Below are 19,704 nucleotides of genomic sequence, written 5' to 3' on the forward strand. Positions count from 1 at the left end.
AAGTTAGTATCTATTACAGTGTCTCTTCGGGAACAGTCATAAATATACGTTTATTTTAAGGGTTTTCCAGTAATCCCAAGGCTTTATTAGTTTTCTTCTCAATTTAGACAATAGGACTAACTTCTGAAAGTAGAAATTAATACTTTTATGCTAAGAAATCTTTCAGATCATGTGTGGTTGGCAGAGTAATGTGGCTCCCCTCAGCCCACACGCACCCAAAGATGTGAATATATTTTTACCTGGCAGAGGGGAATTAAGGTCGCAGATGGATTAACGTTGCTAATCAGCTGACCTTAAAATAGGGAGGTTATCTTGGATTATTCAGGTGGGCTCAATGTAAGCACAAGAGTCTTTGAAAGTAGAGGAGGGAGGGAAAGGAGAGAACCAGAGAGGTGGCAGCTGAGAGGGATTCAGCTTGATGCTGCTGCCTTTGAAGATGGAGGAAGGGGCCACAAGCCAAGGAATGCAGGCAGCCTGCAGAAGCTGGGAAAGGCAGGGAAACGGACTCACCCCTAAGGCCTGTCGAAGGAATGCAGCTCTGCCAATGCCTTGGTTTTAGCCTACTGAAATCCACTTTAGATTTCTGACCTGTGGAACTGTAAGATAATACATTTTTGTTGTTTTAACTAAGTTTGTGGTCATTTGTAACTAATGATAGAAAACTAATATACAAACTCATTCATTTAAAATAATCTGTCGTTTTATAAAACCATGACTTTGAAATTTCTTAAGGTATACTGAACATGCTTTTCTGAAGCTGATGTTGACACTTACAGGAGTAAGGTAATTGAGCAAGGAGAGGAACAAGGCATGTCAATTATGTACCAAATAATAATTTTATTGTTTCATTGAATTATTTTCTAATAGTTTCAAATGTATAGATTATAAACTTCTGGAAGGCAGGGACTGTATCTGGTCTTTGTTTCTTATGATGATCTTTTTATATATAGTGCTTAGCACCATGCTAAAAATGTTTCTTAACTGAGTAAGTAAATACTAATACAATTTCCTCATTAAGACTGTAAGCTCTTTGAGGCAGGAAACTAGATTTAAACTTTTTGTATTAATTATAACAATCCCAGTGTTGAACATGCGCCTGGAGCTTAGCAGATATTTGTTGTACCTGCTGTTATGAAGGACAAGAGTGGTTATATGTAAGTGGTAGAATTCGGCCTGAAATATCTGGTCTATAATGAAAATAAAACTGAATTGGCACATTGATGCATTGCTGAACCAAGTAAACAAAGATGAGGAGTGGTTGGTTAAATTATTCCTAAGGTCTGCTTAGCATTTACATTTGGTATAATATTAAATGTGGGGCATGTAAGTATCAAGATTTCCCTAACTGGGATGTGTCCAGTCTTTTCTATCTTTATTTTCCTGGTTATGTCTGAGGGGCTGTTCTTCCAACTTGGTGTATAGAGTACATTCTACTCTTTTAGGGCTCAGTATGGTCACATCATGAGGCTAAGAATATTTAACAATTTCTCACCATTATGTTAGTTTCAAACTAGGTAACACATGACCCTGAGGGATTGAAGCATCTTTAATTCTACAGTTCTTTTAGTGGTCAGTATATACATGTTTAATTTACTTTCAGGACATTATCTGGTTCAGACACTGAATCTGCTGGTATCATCCTCATTCTAAACAGTACCTGAAAGCATGGAAAATTAAACATGGTTCCTGAAAAATCCCAAAGATTATATACAGAAAAAAAAAAAAAAAGGAATGCTTAAGGTCAGCGCTTAAGAATAAACATGTCAGGTTTGCTCCAATAACAAGATGCTTGGCTAAAATCTCCTTTAGGTAACAGCCACCCACCCTTATCATTCATTCTAAGATTTTGAGTTCTTTGCTGTAAATTAGGAAGTATTCAATGTGATAAATATGTGTATCTGCAAGGTTTTTCAACCTGTTCCAGCCCAATTCACCTTACCTATCTTACACACACTGTTACCTTAATCATGTTCTTGAGGCCCAATTCTGATTGCTTTACTCTGGTTTTAGGCTTGGCTACATCTGTTAAATTGAAACTACTGATCAGACTTGCATATGTCTCTAGAATAAATTTTGTTAGAAAAATCATGTGTTTTGGTAACTATGTATATCTATCAATCAACTTGATCATTCTTTAAATCGTACCAAGAAGTGTTATCAACCCTTAACCTCCCTTCTAAGTGTCTTATAACAGTTATGCATGATCCAAGTGAGCACATAGCACTAGAGCATTGGAACTGAGGCTTCTCCAAAGCCAAGGGTGGCCTTAATTAGGGGGGGGAAAGAGGAACAGTGGGTGAGGGAGGGCAGATTACATGGGCATAATTTGATTCTAGTAATTTGCATAGCTTCTTGTTGTGGTTTAGTGGAAGTAACTTTTAAAAAAATTTTTATTGGAGTAGAGTTGATTTACAATGTTGTGTTAGTTTCTGCTGTACAGCAAAGTGCATCAGTTATACATATACATATATCCACTCTTTTTTAGATTCTTTTCCCATACAGGTCACTACAGAGTATTGAGTATACTCGAGTTCCTTGTGCTATACAGTAGTTCTTATTAGTTATCTATTTTATATATAGTAGTGTGGGAAGTAACTTTTTCATTATACCCATTGACATATTTAGCAGACACACCTTCACTTATTTATTCATTAAAAAAAAAATCTATTAAACCTGACAACCTATTCTTGGGTACAAGAGGCAAAACAGTTTCGTTTTGCCTTTAAAAACTTTTTTTCTTTCTTTAAAAAAAGTTCTTGGCATGTGGAGCTTGGGAATATTAGCAGTAGATAATAAATAATTCAGAATTGGGAGACTACATGAGAGGTATAAAGGCACTGTACTGGGAAAAGTATCTAAGATAATAAAACCACTTCTTTAATCTTATTTAGATATAGACTTTGTACCTATTAAATCTAACTCATATTTAGATACAAATAATTACTATACAAAGAACATGTAACATGTAGTTTGTTATGCACAACTGGAAATAAGAATGTGAATCACCACTGCTGTAGGTTGAAAACAGCATGTTTGGACCACTCAAAAGCAGTGTCTTACAGGAATTAACAGTCACTCAATTCCTCCAGGCAGACAGTAGCTGACATATTGCTTTGACATTCTTCATGGTATCAAGTACTCAGAAACAAACAAACATTTAACACCACATTAGGAACACTGAAAGGAAACATATATGCAAATTTTCTAATGATAGGTTTGTGATAAATGAAAATCATTTTGAAGAAATTAGCTTAAAAATGTTTTGTGGAATTTCAGAATCCTTTCTTCCTTTCCTATATCCTCTACTTTTGCTCTGTCCATTTCAATTTCTTTATCTTCAGTCCCATGATTTTCTTTGGGTAGATGGGTAGGCTGAGTGGGCAATGGTAATGAATCTTGCTTCAAAAACTAGCTATAAGATAAGAAAAAGCACCAGGCTGGGGGTCAGAACCCCCGGGTGGTAATCCTGATTTTGTCATTAAACAACTTTGTGATACTGACAGAATCAAAGTTCTTTAAATTGTTCCTGTCTGTAAAGTTGAAAATAAGAGAAAATTGGACTAGAGAATTTGTAGGGCTCCTTCCAGCTCCAATTTCCACCAGTTTTTCTGTTCTAAATTGAATACTCTCCAACACAAAGCTACTTTGGTGTGTCAGAACATCCCAGGACTCTGTTTTGGTGCTTTTTGATCTGATGAGAGAAGACGGCCTGCAGACGAATCAATAATGTAATTGGAAGCAGATAACGAAGCTGGGTGGATTGATGAATGGACAAGGAGACTGGAAAGGAAAAATGTACCTCTTTCACATGCCCCTAGCACAAAGGTGTATCAGACTGTGAAGGAGGTCAACTTACTGACCTAGAAGGAAGTGATTATGTATGCAGAAAATGTCAAAAGTTATAGTCTCAACAGCCATATCTGCACACGTACATATTCACTTTTCCATGCTAGTTATTCAGGATAGGAGTCCTGTTAAATTATACTGATTCCTAGTTACTGGCTTAGTAACAAGAATCTACCTAGGATCATAATGCATTGATAAAGATAGGATTCTAGATGACATTTACTATATATTGTTACCTTTAAAGTAACTTTTACAATTTTCAAAGTACTTTCACGTACTTTCTGTGTTCCCTGTTTTCATTACAACTATGAAAGGCAGTGAGGACAGCCATTACCATCTCCAGGTTACAGAGAAAGAAGCTGACACTCAAAGATTAGGGAGCAGCTTTAGTGTCAAAAGGTCAGATGTTTGTAAACGATGCAGCTGAGGTCAGGTCCGGCTATTCTACCTGCTAGTCCAGTGCTCTTTTCAAAAGGCCACCTCACTATCTTACAATGCATGATGCTGATTACAGAGACCATGTGGATGGATCCAAATATTACATCTTCAATATCAGAAAAACAACTTACCGTGATCTTCTGACTCAGACCTCTTGAATGACTTCAAAAAGCTGACTCATAGCCTCTGGGACATGAAAATGTTAAGGGACAATGAGAGGTCCATAACAATGTACTGATAGCACTAAACATAAAGCTATTTTCACAAATACCTAGTTAATGGAAAGGATTACTGGCAGTACCCTGGTCTCTACATGCCCCCCCCCCCCACACACAGAGCAATCACAGTGAGCCTGTCTTTTGACTACATGCTTTTAGAACATGATTAAGTCTGCTTAAAGTTTTCGTTCTTTTAAGAGGATCATTAGATAGGTTCAAAAATTTTATCCACAATATTGCTTGAACTTAAACGTACCAGAATTTTTCTGTGTTCCAAAAATGTCAAAATGATTCTAAAGTACTAATCAATTATCAATCACCCATTTTTTCCCCAGTATTTCCTTTTTTCTAAAAGGAAATTCTCTTTCCTGGTTCCTAAAGTAAAGTGATTTGATAAATAGGATTTTAAAAATATGGATTATACCAAAGTAAAGATAGTTCATTTTTTTCTTTCAGACCCATATTTTTCAGAATTTGAGACCAAACACTAGTCTAAAATTTTTATATTTAAACTATATAAGGTTACCTTTTCCATTTAGGTAATTTTGCCTGTTTCCACCGAAATAAATACCTTGGTTATATACATACTGCTGAGGGCCTTGCTTAGACTAACTTTATTACAATAGGGAATGAGTTTAGAAAAATATTAACATATGAAGGTATCTAACCATTTTATATAAAATATCTCTAGTTTGTACGGATATGGAATTACTGAAATAATTTTTCCACAGACATTAGGAATGTCACTTCAAACTCCTGATCGGAGAATCTGCTTACAGACGCACGAGCATTGTTCCTGATCTGGAGTCTCTTTTCCGCAGACATGGAAAGAATATGGGCCATAGTCTCAGCATAGTCTTCTTCACTTTCAGCCAGAAACCCAGTTCTCTCGCCTTGGTGAGGAACGACAATGTCGAGCTTCGGGCCCCCTGAATTGTGTGCAAGGACAATCGTGCCGGCTGCCATACACTCAACAATTCCTGAGAAAGAGAAATCATGTCGTCTTTTAAGTTTCTGAATGTGTTCATAAGAACAAGGATGAGCAGAACCCATTACAAATTTTAAGATTCACGGGCGATTTAAGTAAATGTATGCCTACAAATGCACTCGTTCAACTTCCCTGGTGAAAATAAAATAATTTTAAGTTTTTTAGTTATCAAAGCTTCATAATAATGCTACTTGTCTTTACTAAAACAAACAAGTAGATAGAAGAATAGTCTATAAAAAGTAAATATACTGCAGATAATAAAGCAAAGAAGACTAGAGAATGTTATTAGCAAGATGGTAGGTAACTAGTGGATATTAAAAGATAAAAAGGGGTAAAAAAAGATATCAAAAACATTAAAAGTTGAGTGTCGGTGTTTTAATCTCATCAAAAGAAAATCTCTGCTTGTGACATTTTTCGTGATAGGTGAAGCAATCCATTGGCCAAAGTGTGTATATTTTTCTTCCTATTTGTAAGATTATATTTAATGATCTTCTTTTCTTTGTCAAAGACTCTAACTGCAGGCAGTGCTATTTCTTGTGCCTAAGAATGTTTCTGAAAGTTGCATCACTAATGACGCTTGCCAAGTTGAGTGCACAGAAAGCTTCTCAGATCCTATTCGAGTTAGTATCAAGCACATGTGAATGCTTTAGGGTGAAGCTGTAGTACAGAATGCATAAATTTTGTCCCCAGGAAATCTGAGACAAGGCAGGTGCTGGATGGGTTTCTTTTCCGATTCCATGAGCTGTGTTAATTCTATCTTTGGTAGGCCTTACGCTTGAATACACCAGATGTCTAATCAATAAATTATTTTCATGCTCAGAATTTCAGGGTTATTGTTTTTTTTAGAATTTCAGGTTTTTGTACTCTAGCACAGGTTGGTCTTATTTCTTACTGCAAGAAAACTTAACAGCAATGTGATTTAAGGTTTTGTTGTGTTTTTTAAGAGGGGGATGTGAATGATTTAATTCATGGGTACTTTTAGAACCTGAAAGATAATCCCATTGCCTTTATTTTTCTAATTAAAGAATTCCTAAATACTTTGAAATATAAAATATTCCTGAATTAGAAAAAAAAAAGATATCGAAACCAAAATGTTCAAATTATAGCATTAGGAGAAAACAGGAAAAAAGTAAGCCATCTTCGTGAGGCACACTGAGTAAGGCTGGTGCTTTTGTAACCGCCTGGATTTCTGGCAAATCTGAGACAACTGTGTGCCACCCGATAGCAGTGCTGAACTAAATGAAAGTTTTGATTAGCTTCTGCCAAATGATGTAGGTGAGGATATAAATTATTCTAGCCAGCCTTTCTTACCCATGTTTCTAGAGAGAACTAAGCCCTTCAGAAAATGATTTGGTTCACTGTTTTCTTACTTCTCCAAAGGATGGTACAGAGCTGGTATCATCCTAGATGCACAGGAGAGAAGGTAAATCATTAACAACTGTTTCTTCAACATGGGCGAAATCTCTATAGAATTTTCTTCTAATGCTTTAATTTGAACTCTTATTTGAAAAATATGGATTACACCATAATATTCCGTTCCAAGCTGGATACCGTTCCTCTGTACTTTCTTAGAGACTTTGACCTAATCAATTTTACCCTCTCCCTCTAGAATCTTCCACTTCTCCCTCTCTACCGGCCCCTTTCTATCAGCCCTTAAGCTAGCTCAAACTCGTAAAAAAGTCTCCGTGAGGGCGCGCGCGCACACACACACACACCACCACCAGCACCACCAGCACCAGCACCACCAGCACCACCACCAGCACCCCCCCCCCAACCCCCAGGTCACAAGTCCGCCCCTGGCCAGTGTCTCTCCTTCCATCTCCCCCTCAGGGCCAGCGTGGGCTGCGCTCACCAGCTCCACTGGCTCATCTGCGCTCAGCGCTCCACTCGCCCCCCACCAGTGACCCTCACGCCCACTCCTCTGTCGACACTGCTCTCGCCCAGGTCGCCCCCCATGCCCTCATCTTGCCCAGCATCTGGGCAGCACTGGAATCTGTCGCCCTTTCCCTTCTTCCCTAAACCCTCACTTCCCTTGGTTTCCATGACTCTCTGCCTGGTTTCCTTCCTTCTCCTTCACTGGCTCCCCTTCTGCCAACTTGTGGCCTCTCACTGTTCTCAGCCTTTTGCACTGTGGGCCTCCTGTTGCTCTGCAGACTCCCCTTAGGCCACCCGGTCCACATGCACGTCCACGCCCACCGGGCTGCGGTACCCGCCCGGATAACTCCGCAGCCTGTACTCCTGGGCCAGCTCTCTCTCGTTACTTCAGACTCACACGTACGAGGCCCGCTGGCCACACACATGTCCCTCAGCCAGTTTCACTCCACATGCTTGAAACTCAGCCCCTCACTGCCTCTGCTCTTGGAGGCCTCTGTGGGCGAAAGCCACCACCATTCACACGGCTGTCCAAACTGAACACCTGAGGCCATTCCAGTAATGAGCACACAATCAATAAAAGAACCAAAAGGTTCTCCTGAGGAGCCTACCTGGAGACAGGGGCTCTCGGCCTTTGATGCACAACAGAATCACCTGAGGGGCTTTACCAAAACACCTCCACCTGGGCCCACCCAGAGATTCTGATGTGGCTCCTCGGTGGGATTAGCATGAGGCCCAGGAATCTGAACCAGCACATAGATGGGGTTAGGTGGGGAGAGAAAATACGGTAGTTAAGAGCAGAGGCTGTCTGGATTCGAATCTGAGCTCTATCTCTTACTGTGTGACTGAACTTAGGCAAGGTCTAAACCCTCTCTGTGTCTCTGTGCCTCTGAGTTTACAAAATGGAAATAATCATAATACCTATTAAGTGAAGTTCCAGAGAGTTAAGTCAGATAATACTTGTAAAGACCTTGAGAGTGACCACCACACAGTGAGTGGTCAATAAACATTAGCTATTATTATTGATTATATGTTTTACAGGGTCTCAAATGAGGAAAGCACACTTGGTGGACTCAGGGAAGAGACTGAGGACTTGCTGAAAACTTCCGGAATATTATCATTTTATCAAAATCACCTAAAATGTATATCTCATGGCACCAAACAAGTTGTTTACAGGACAAACTCACCAATCCCAAAATGCTCGTTCCACATGGTATGCAGACCAACTGTTGCTTCAGACAAGTAATTCTTTAATTCATCAAATGGAATGTTTATTTTAAATTCCACGTCTTCTTGAACTCCCAGGTCCTCACAAAGCCTTCTCAGTTGGTTTACCCTAAGTTCATCGTCTTGGTTACGACAACCTCCAATGAGGACAAGTTTAAGTGGAGGAAGTGACTCAGCCTCCTTTTTATCCAGCAATTTAGCAAAGGCTCTGATCTGCAAAGGATGATTCTTTTCAGGCCTGAACTGGCCAATCGAAACCAGTAAATGTCCTGAGGTTGTCTTCTCCTTGTGTAAGGCAATGTCCAGAAACGTCTGCACATCACAAGGTGGATAAACAATATTAGTGCAATTCCCAACCTTCCACAGTGAGAGAATATGGTTTAGCGTCCAAGAAGAATTGACCATGACGACATCACTGCAAGAACCAGCAAGCCCATATATAAAAGCAAATAAATAGTAGTAGATAAGCTTTACTTTGCTGAGAAAAGGATTCCTGGTGATGAAGGCTGCGTTGTTAAATCCGACATTTTGATTCTTCACTACAGAGAGCATGTCCGTGCTGATGGTGGGATAATGAACATAGCTTCCAACTCGGCAACAGCCTAAATACCTAAACAGAGGAAGTGTGAAAGCGTAGCCCATAGAATCAATGTAAACATCGGGAACACACTGCATCAGAGCTTCCCAGCCAAGAAAAATGGATCCCAGACTTTGGCCCAGCAGTGTGAAATGAGGATAGAGTGCATCTTCCACAAGGTAGCGCTTCCTTAATAAAACAAACTTCACTGGGCAAGTTAATCTGATGTTAAATCTTCTGAAAGCACCTTCCAGTATCTGTTGACCACTGACATCAGCATCACCAGTGTAAACAACATAAACTGCTTCAGGATACCTAAAACAGAATGTAACAGTTAAGAATTTCATTAGTTTAGGTTAAAATCAGTTTAGGTTGTAGATAATTATTTTCTCACAATCATAAAACAGCTTATTTTTAGACTAAAAAAATATTTTCCACTGTTTTTTTACTGACTCCACTCTCTCCTGGGTCTTCCACTGCCCTACAACTAAAATGTCAGTCTTCCAAAGGAGACTTCTAGTTCTTTGCTTTTTCCTCCACTAAGAGTTTCCCTCCAGCAGACATCAACAAAATTACTGATTTATAAATGAGACATTTTCATTTTTAAGAAGTATTCAAAAATTTTGACAACTCTCTCAGCATTATAATGGTAATGAAATATTAATAAAATATTCATAAACAAGAGTTAAAATTCACTAAAGGTATCTTTAGATAGGATCATAAATGCTAAAGCATTAGTGTTTTTAATCTGAGAAATGCACAAAGGTTTTAAGCAAGACCTTGTGCCGGCATCACAATTAGATATAATTATAATGGAAATATGGAAAAGTACGTTCTTATGATTTTAACGCTTTGGCCTCACTCTGGCTGTGTTTATGATTATTCTCTGAGTCATATAAAACATTTATTAACTATCTAGTGTGAGCTACTAGGTTCTAGAGAATAAGGGATGATGGAGAGTCTTTATCCTCAAGGAGCTCAGTCCAGTGGAGAGAACAGATTATATAAACAAATAATGTGCTGTGTACTGATGAAGACCCCAGGGTGCTGTGATGTCTAAAGGATGAGCATCTAATCACTCCTCCCTAGCCCTCCTCCCAGCAACTAGATTGAGCCTTTTAAAATGTAAAAAGGATGGTCATCTCTGGCAGCTTAAAGAGGGCCACAAAATCTTTTGACACTTTTCCCATTGAGAGGTGGATCTATGTCCCCTCCCCTGGAGTTAACAGTGGGCTCTTGACTGCTTTTACCAATAGAATATGGCAAAAGTGACATTGTGCCAGTTTCTGGGCCCAGGCTCTAAGAGACTGGCACCTTTCTACTTCACTCTAAGGGGAGACAGCTGTCATGTAAGAAGTCCTGCTATCCTGAGACCGCCATGTCGTGTGCAAGCCCAAGCTAGTCACACAGAGAGGCTGCTTGGCGACAGAGATGCCTGACCCAGTCATCCCAGCCCAGGAACCAGATCTGTGAGGGAAGAAGCCTTCCGACAACTCCAGCCCCAGCTGCCATCTAACTGCAACAGTTTGAGCATGAAGGATTCCAAACAGGGCCTGTCAACTTCCAAACCCTGCGTACTGGGCGCCACCTCCCTCTGGAACCCCCTGCCCCCCAACTCTCTCACTTGCTCAGCAGGGTTCAGCCAAACTGGATTCCCTTCTCTGAACAAGCCAGTCTCCTTCCAGTCTTAGGGGACTTGCAGCAGTTGCTCCCTCTGCTTTGAATTCTTTTCTCACCCTTACTGTCTTTTCATAAAGTGAGCAGGAGAGCACATATTTAGAACATGGGCTCTAGGAACTCAGTTCCCTTGTCTGTCACAGGAGGATAACAGCAGCCACCTCGCTAGGCTGTAATGAGGACTGAGTCACCTGACACGTGTGAAACACTTCGAACCATGCCCGGCAGACAGGAAAAGCTCAGTAAACGTCAGCTATTTTTGTCGGTCAGAATTTAGTTGTGCTATTTCCTCAGAGATTGTACCTAATTTACTCAGTCGAAAGGGTGGAGTCACTCTCATATTACCCTATTTGAATTTCTTATATAACACTTCTCACCATTTGATATTTTCCGTTTATTATCTTGTCTCTCTCTCAACTGAAATCTAAGGTCCATAAGAGGGACTTGATCTATCTTGTTCACCATTTAAATTCAACCCCTTAGAACAGTGCTTGATACTGGTTGGCCAAAAAGTTGGTTTGGGGTTTTCGCAAGATGTTAGAGAAACCCGAACAAACTTTTTGGCCAAACCAATACACAGTAGGTCCTCCCCGCTTCCCCCACTCCCCAAGTATAGGGAGATTGAATGAAAAGTGTACTGTAGCTTATGCTGAGTCAGGAAAGACTTGTAGGACTTACCTAAGGAGAAAAAGGTTATTTCAGAAAAAAAGGAACACTAGATGCAAAGGCAAGGAATCTTGAGAGGGCGCGATGCTCCTGGGTCAGTGTGCTGGAGCAAAGTATGTGTGAGGGGACGGGAGAGATGAGAAACAAAATGTGGCAGGAGCAAGACGGAAAAGTATCTTCTACGTCATACTAATTATTTGGATTTTTTTCTCATCAGTCAGGTAGAGGAGTAATAGGGGTTGCTGGGGAGTACGAGTACAGATATCATGAGACTTGACCACTGCCCTCAAGGGTTATCTAGAGACAAGGCTAATGCACAGTGTTATGGGAAGGGAAGAACAGTATGGACTACAGTAGGAAGGCTTCAAGGAGGTGGGAATTAAGCTGGGATTTAAGAAAATTCTCTGGGTTTAGGCAGTTATGGGAGATGGCAGAGGATACACAGGGACGGTGGCTAGAAGCCAAGAAGGGCCAAGAATGTAGAAATGTAGAGCTAAGGGCATTACGTGGGAAGACTCTGAAACTGAATGAAGGGCCTGTGCCAGGAAGTAGGGTCGCCATGGAGGGATAATAGTTTTCCTCACATAATAAAACAATAATGAAACCTGTATTTTGCTGTGCCTTTTCTTTTCTTGTGGGATAGGGGTGGGGAGAAGGAAGCCTAGAACATTAAAAGATGTGTAACACCAAATGCTTTCTAACATGGTAACTTACTTAAGACTGTCCAACTGATAATGGTATCAAAATCAGAATCAAATAGATGCTTTCAGAGAGATTATTTCCTGTGTGCCACCACTGACTAAAAGTATTCAGGTTTAAAGTGCTTCACAGTACTTGGTATATTTCTGTTTATTATTCAATCTCTTCTCCACATACTCTCTCAAGTTATCCCCACTAAATTATGCCATAAAAGGGCAGATACTTTCCCTTTCTGTTTCTTTATCATATCAAGTAAAATGCAGTAGGATATTGTAAGACAGGTTGGCATATGAGCAGTGTTTCCTTACTGAAGAATAGTTTAAAAAAGGAATCCCTGGCTATGACTAGAGAAAGATACATTCTGGGTGATGATTTTTTACAAAAACAGTAACAATATACCAAATTGTTAAGAAAGATGCATACCTACTTTTTCTGCAGAGCCCTTAAGGCACACCATAACACTCTTTCTCCTCCTCCGCCGGCGTTGCAGTAGGGATGGAAAAATGCAATCACCGTTTGATTTTTCCCAGTTTTGCTAGTTGAGCCCGACTTTTTCTTTCTCTGTAGCAGCAGTCTGATTCCCCAAAGGACAATGAGTAAACACACACATAAAACTCCACATACAATTAGCCCAGGGAAGAATAATGAATAAAAAAACCTGAAATGAGAGAGGAAGGAGGGTGAAAATGGATATAATGCCCATTAAAAAAAGAAAGGCTACAAATTAAAGTCTACTTTCACATAACTGCTTTATATATTAGCAGCAAAGAAAATTTTTATAGCTCGTGAGTCTAACAAAATACTCAGTTATTAAAATTCTAATGCTACAAAATATCTAATGTCAAAAATGCAGGTCCCCTTTAATCCCACAGCATGCTGGTAATTCAACGTACTTTTTCTTTTTAATCAGCAGTAAAAATCAATGTTGAGCCACCTTTCTCCTAACTCAGTATATGTGTTAAGGGATTAAAATAAATTTAATTATTAACCTAAACAAGATATGACTGGGAAAGGCATCTGACCCTCAAAATGACAATATGTAATCCAAAGAAATATTCCAGAGTCAATATTCCATAGTTAAAAGTTTGGTGAGACAGTAATCATCTTTATTATCTCACTTTGCCTCAAGCAGATTTTTTTTTTTTTTTTTTTTTTTTTTGGGCCTTGCCATACGGCTTGTGGGATCTTAGTTCCCCAACCAGGGATCGAACCCGTACCCCTGCAGTGGAAGCTCAGCGTCTTAACCACTGGACGGCCAGGGAACTCCCAGGTAGAACAATTTTTGAGGGAAGGGGAATGGAGCTTAGATTTTTCCAGTTCAATTCTGAGTTTTGCATCTGATCTCTTTACATGACCCTGAAACCACTGTCTTCCCATGTGCCTCACTCCCACACTCACTGCTGCAAGGTTCTCTATTACTGCCAGGTCGACAGAGGCTCTGCAAAGGACCCAGGCCTGTTCACCACCATATCCCAATGTCTAGCATCATACCTGGCTGAGAAGGCAGTCAAAAAACATTTGTTGACTGAAAGCAAAACTTTATTACATCCTCAGATGTCTCTTTTTCTGCGGGGGGCGGGGGTTGTTTCAATACGACAAATGTGTCATACCGAAATGCAAGACTTTTAATAATAGAAACCGTTACCTTGGCTTTCTCACAACATTATGAAACAGTACTTCATGTGTGTGAGAATTTTTTTTTTTAACATCTTTACTGGAGTATAATTGCTTTACAATGCTGTGTTAGTTTCTCCTCAGATGTCTCTTAAATTATGTTAAATTGTTTTTTCAAGGTATGGTTTTCTCATAGGGTTGGCTAATATAGCTGGTACCTAACCATTTTTTTTAATACGCTGCCTACCCTTTATAAAGGATTTGAGGGGCCTATAAGACATAAAAACAATAAAATACTAAAACTTAAATAATGAAAAGTCAAGACCAGGGAACATATACGGTTAAAGTATGTTGGGGCGTGGGGAGGGGAGTGGAGACGGGGGTGGAGGGCACAGAGATGCAGGCTCTAAATTTGTACACAGCAGTGAACAGCAGATTGGGTTCTGGGCTGCTTAGTGACAAAACCAAATAGGGGGATATTCTGTGTAGTTACATAGTTTTCATTGTCCCTAAGTAGAAAACATACAAATTCTTTAGAGGAATAAATATTTTATTGATATTTAGTTTTGAAATAAATTTCTCATGTGGGATTTCCTATTGTGAACAAGTCCATTACTTGATGATTTGGTCTCAGGACACCTTTATACTCTTAAAAACTGCTGATGACTCCATACAGTTTTTGTTTACATCAGGTTTCTCAACCACAGCACTACTGACATTTTGGACCAGATAATTCTTTGTTGTGTGCATTATAGAATGTTTAACTGCATCCCTGGTCTTGACGCACTGGATGCCACGAGTATCCTCCCAAACAGGACAATCAAAAATATCTTGAGGGCTTCCCTGGTGGCGCAAGTTGTTGAGTCTGCCTGCCGATGCAGGGGACACGGGTTCGTGCCCCGGTGCGGGTAGATCCCACATGCCGCGGAGCGGCTGGGCCCGTGAGCCATGGCCGCTGAGCCTGCGCGTCCAGAGCCTGTGCTCCACAATGGGAGAGGCCACAACAGTGAGAGGCCCGCGTACCGCAAAAAAAAAAAAAAAAAAAAAATATCTTGAGACACTGCCAAATGTCCTGCAGGGGCAAAATCACCTCTGACTGAGAACCACTGTTACACTGATTATATCTACCAATATTTAACATATTAGACATTAAAACTGAGAAACTTTTTCAAAATTATGAATCCATTAAAGAAATAAACCCATTATATAACATAAACATATTTTTATTTTAAAAAACTTATGTTTTCTAAACCAAAAAAAGTAGTAAGGAGGGTGTCACTGTTTTTAATGTCTGGCTTAACAGAAGACAGTGGCTTCTCATATGTGCTTCTGCATTCAATCTGTAATGATATGTTGTTCTGGTTCAAGTATATGAAGAAAACCCAGGCTCACTCACATACGTAGCAGGAAAAGAGAGGAGTATTTTTAAATGGCCTATTCTGGCTACTAAATCCTTCTTTAATACTATACCAAATTAGACAAGTGGCAATTTCTTAACAGTCAATTGCAACATGGAATCTGAAACCCTATCAGTGCCCTTTCCATGCTCTGTTACACTGAAATCTATTGGTTTATCTTGCCCTTTGAATGGAACTTTTCTGTATGTGATTTTGTAACACTGTGACTTATTTGGGCAATATCGGTTCATAAGTTATGGAGAGTTTTCAAATGTTGACACATTTCTTTATACAATACCCCAAAATCACATTTGTTAAGATTACTACCCATCTCATCAGAAAAAATCTTTTAAGTATTGGAAAATGGTCAAGGTCAGAATGGCAGATACAAGTTTCCCAAAATTCTAACTTTCACTTGAAAACTCAAACTTTATCATTAGCAACAAATTCTGTCACTTGTTTTCTTTGTTTCTGTTTTTTTATTTTTTGGCCGCGCACACACAGCTTCGGGGATCCCCGACCAGGGATTGAACCTGTGCCCCCTGCAGTGGATGCGCAGAGTTCTAACCACTGGACTGCCAGGGAATTCCCAGTCACTTGTTTTCTTTTAAGTGACAGGGTCAATCATTCATTTTCAAGAAAATATCTACTGAATACCCAAGTCAGTTTGTCTGTCAGTCGGTCTTTCAAATAAAAACTGTGTCCTGTAAAAAGTAGGTGTCTAATTCAACTTGCAATGTAGACAATCATACTAGAGGTTTTCCTTGAGATAACCATTTTACTTCGGTATGTCAAAGTGCTTTATGTGTTCCCCCCATTTTGTCATACAGAATGTTAAAAAGATAATGTACTCAAGGGTTGAGATTTAAGAAAATTAATAATTTTTACTGCTTCATCAAGGACATTCTTAAGAAAAACTGGCTTAGCAAGTGCATGGAGGTGAAACACAATGACTACTAGTGCAGTTTGATGTCACTGCCTTGATTTGTGCTAAGTAGCAGTTTTTTTTTTTTTTTTTTTTTTTTTTTTTTTTTTTTTTTTTTTTTTTTTTTTTTTGCTGTATGCGGGCCTCTCACTGTTGTGGCCTCTCCCGTTGCGGAGCACAGGCTCCGGACGCGCAGGCCCAACGGCCATGGCTCACGGGCCCAACCGCTCCGCGGCATGTGGGATCCTCCCAGACCGGGGCACGAACCCGTGTCCCCTGCATCGGCAGGCGGACTCTCAACCACTGCGCCACCAGGGAAGCCCTAAGTAGCAGTTTTATCCACCATTACTTTTGCACTGTCAGTGCAAATGTCAACAAAATGAACATTATTAAAAAAATAATTTTGACCTTGAGGACCCACTGAAAGGGTCTTGGGGATTTGCAGGGGTCTATGGACCACACTTTAAGAACCACTGCTGTAAAGGATGAAGAGAGCTTGACAGAAGTGGTAAGACTGGCCACTTAATGTTTGGAATATATCAGTCCATAAAAGCCGTATTATCTTGGATAGTTAGCTTTCCCAGGACAAGACAAAAAGTCTGTTTAATTTAAAATGTAGCTGACTCACAGAATCCAAAGATTTTTACGACATTTCCTTCAAATGACTTAAGTGGGAAAATAAATGTGATAGGATTTTCAAACTGAACTATTCAACTGAAAATCAGAAAAAAAAAATCATATTAATGACTAAAGTTGAACCAGTCCTTTGTTTTGAGTCTGTTAGTTTCAAAGATACACATACAAGTTCTATAAAGAAATTTATTAAACATCCTACAGTACCTGCACATCAAAATTAACCATTTTAGAATTTGTTTAAATATAACTAAAATGTGTGCCATTAAATATTTATTCATATTTAAACACAAGACTTTAAAAAGATAACTGTAATCAACAGTGAATCATTCCATTCAGCAAACTTTTATTTAGTCATTATTATGTGCAAAGCAGGGGGTTTGGGATATTTCAAATGGCAGGGAAGAATATGAACGCTCTGAAAATAGACTTTCCTGTTCCAATGATTTAAATAATCATTACAGAATTTGAAGTAGAGGGGGCAATAATGAAGAAATAATACCTGAATTTTGGAGAGAATACATATACACTGCTATTCACGATGCTATCGTATTAATGATAAAATTTCAACCTGAACAAAAATATGTAAGTGTTTAAAGAGGTGTGTAGGTAGAATATACTAGGTCTTCTGTTTTACTAGTGTAAGTCAACACATGTAAAATACAGTAGTATACAACAACAAATGTGGAAAAAAGGTCTGGGAGTTTTTTCACCAAAATGTTAACAATAGTTATCTCTGGATGGTAGCATTCCTGGAGACTTCTGTTTTGCTCATTTATTTCCTAACTTTTCTACAAGAAACAACGTATTACCTATGCAATGACAACAAGGTAGAAATATTTTATATAACTATTCTTACATCAATCAGAAAAGAAATCAATGGAAAATCAAGAAGAGGATTCAACATAAACTTGACATTTAAATGACATATGCTAACAACGACAGTTCTGGTGAGTGAAAGAAGCAAACTAAGACAAGAAAAAGGAAGACCCGGTTTCTTCTTCACCAAAAAGAACATGATAGATTGGAAAATGATTCGTGGCTCAACCATAAAGGACAATGAGGAATGAATGCGAATAATTTATGACAGACGAATAGAAGTGCGAATAAGACAAAGAAAAAGCTAAAGCCGGGAGGGAAACTCGAACCCTCAGCCAGCAGTGGGGCAGGGAAAGAAAACGCGGTAAACTGAGTCTTTAACGCAGCCTCTTTGTCTATCTAGAAGACCCCAAAGGGAGAGGAAACGGTCACTGGCCTTGAGAAAATAGCTTAGATTCGTGACAAGGAAAGCCTTTCCTCTCAAACATTAGTCGCACTGGGAGGACAACTACAACTGCGGTACGGAAAACGCCTGCGAGCCCACACCACCCGCTCCTCACCTCAATAACTCGCACAAACACCAACCCCTTTCGGCGGCCGCCATCTTCCGCCGACCCACGATGTCGGGAAGCGCTTCGTTGTTCCTCTTCTCTATTGGCTCCTGAGGAAGCGCGCGGTCACCCCCGCCTACACAGGGGCGATTTGCATTTCAATTGGTTGCTGATAGTAGCTTCCCACGGCCTTCCAGCCAATAGAATCTCCCGCGGGGGTGGAGACGTTTTCGGCGTGCCGTACTCGGGCCCGGCCCCCCATGGGCGGAGCCATAGGGGGCGTTGGGCATGGGGAGGGCGTGGCCTGTGATGGACAGCCGGCGCTCCCGCCCTCGGCCCCCTCCCCCACTGAAGACCCCGCTCTGGCGCCCCCGCCCCCAGTCTAGAGCCTGCCGCCCGTTGGAGACCAATGGGAGGTTCTTGCGCGTCTCAGATCGATTTTCCAGGTGCGGAGTTCACTCCCGCAGCGGCTGCGGCATTTCGGACCCGCGGCGCGCTGGAGCCAGGCGCGGCGCTCCGGAGGGAGCTGCGCAGAGCGGACCCGAAGCCGGCCCTCGCCACGCCGCACCTTCCCAGCCGGCGGTGGTCGAGCCTTGGGATCTGCATCTCCCGCCCTGGTCTACGCGGCTCGCCCTCCCTCCTTTTCTCTCCGGCGCACGCCCGAGGCTGAAGACCTCTGCGCACCGGCCCGAGAGGTAGCGGAGACCCGGGAGGGGGGACGGGCCCGCCTCGCCTGGGTTTCAGCTCGGCCGAGGACGCTCGGGCACCGGCAGGCCCGTCTCCGGGTGTGGGTGAGGGTTCCCGGCCCACCCTCCCCTCTGGTGCTCATCCCTGCGCCCCTCAGGACCAGGGGCGCAATGGCGCGCAAGTTTGAATTAGCAGGTGGGATGAGGGCTGACGATTCCTCTTCTGAAATGCAGGTGTCGGTTCGGGTTAGAACCGAACCACGAGGATGCCACCCACTGCGCGCGCCTCTTCTCCCGGGGTTTTAACATCGCGCTTCTCCTCCCCTGACCAGGTGACCTTGGGCTCTGGGCTGCATCACAGAAGAAATTAGTTCCTCCGGGAGATGAAGCCTCAGCAGGAGAGACAGATTACAGATCGTGAAAAGGCAAGTCGGAGAGTGAGTTTCCTTTCCGGGACTCCGTGTGCGCACACCTGCCTGGAGGACCTTTCGCGCCCAGCCGCGGTCCTTACTGTGTTCCTTGGTGTGCGCGGGGGAGGCCCGGCGCGTGGTTTGTTAGAACACCCTTTAGGAAGGGCATGCTATTAACTGTTTTTCAGAACAGTTTAAAACGCACCACTTTTCTGTTCGTCTGCTGTTGAGAAGTTTGATGCTGGAGAGGTAAAGTGAGAGTTGAGTTGCTGTGTAAGATTGGTCAGTACGATTAAATTAGCTACCTTGAAAAGTGATTCAAGAGTTGGTGCATAGACCCCTTCATGATCTATCCAGGTCCTGCAACGTTTTTTTGTTTGTTTTTGAAGAGCTATTTTGAGTTCATTTAAATTACGCAAGTAATACATTAGTGCGGCCTCTTAAAATGCAAACAGTACAGA

At 41.0% G+C, this 19,704-nt stretch overlaps 1 protein-coding gene across 5 annotated transcripts; it reads right to left on the reverse strand.

The window, feature by feature from the left end:
- Positions 1-6: 6 nt before the first annotated feature.
- ALG11 (ALG11 alpha-1,2-mannosyltransferase) lies at positions 7-18,260 on the reverse strand. 5 transcript variants are annotated; one of them, XM_081215119.1, is made up of 6 exons: positions 18,157-18,235; positions 12,636-12,866; positions 8,550-9,481; positions 5,280-5,482; positions 4,416-4,470; positions 7-596 (listed from the first exon to the last, which is right to left on the reverse strand). In XM_081215119.1, exons 1-5 carry the CDS (start codon positions 18,198-18,200, stop codon positions 4,462-4,464), a joined length of 1,419 nt encoding a protein of 472 aa, XP_081071245.1. In that variant the 5' UTR covers positions 18,201-18,235; the 3' UTR covers positions 7-596; positions 4,416-4,461. The 5 variants fall into 5 exon arrangements, 3 of the variants coding, with proteins under 3 accessions (XP_081071245.1, XP_081071244.1, XP_081071246.1); XM_081215118.1 differs by having other exon boundaries at positions 7-4,470; XR_014013672.1 differs by having other exon boundaries at positions 8-596; positions 4,416-5,482.
- Positions 18,261-19,704: the final 1,444 nt, after the last annotated feature.

This window comes from Mesoplodon bidens (genome assembly GCF_964165515.1).
Source record: "Mesoplodon bidens genome assembly, chromosome: 17".
Lineage (NCBI taxonomy): Eukaryota > Metazoa > Chordata > Mammalia > Artiodactyla > Ziphiidae > Mesoplodon > Mesoplodon bidens.

Coding starts and splice junctions, on each gene's coding strand:
- ALG11 (XM_081215120.1), bottom strand. CDS start 18,200: ATGGCGGCCGCCGAAAGGGGTTGGTGTTTGTGCGAGTTATTGAG. Junction 12,867..18,156: donor TGTTTGTGCGAGTTATTGAG/GTGAGGAGCGGG, acceptor CTCTCATTTCAG/GTTTTTTTATTCATTATTCT. Junction 5,483..8,549: donor GAACGAGCATTTTGGGATTG/GTGAGTTTGTCC, acceptor TCTCTTTCTCAG/GAATTGTTGAGTGTATGGCA.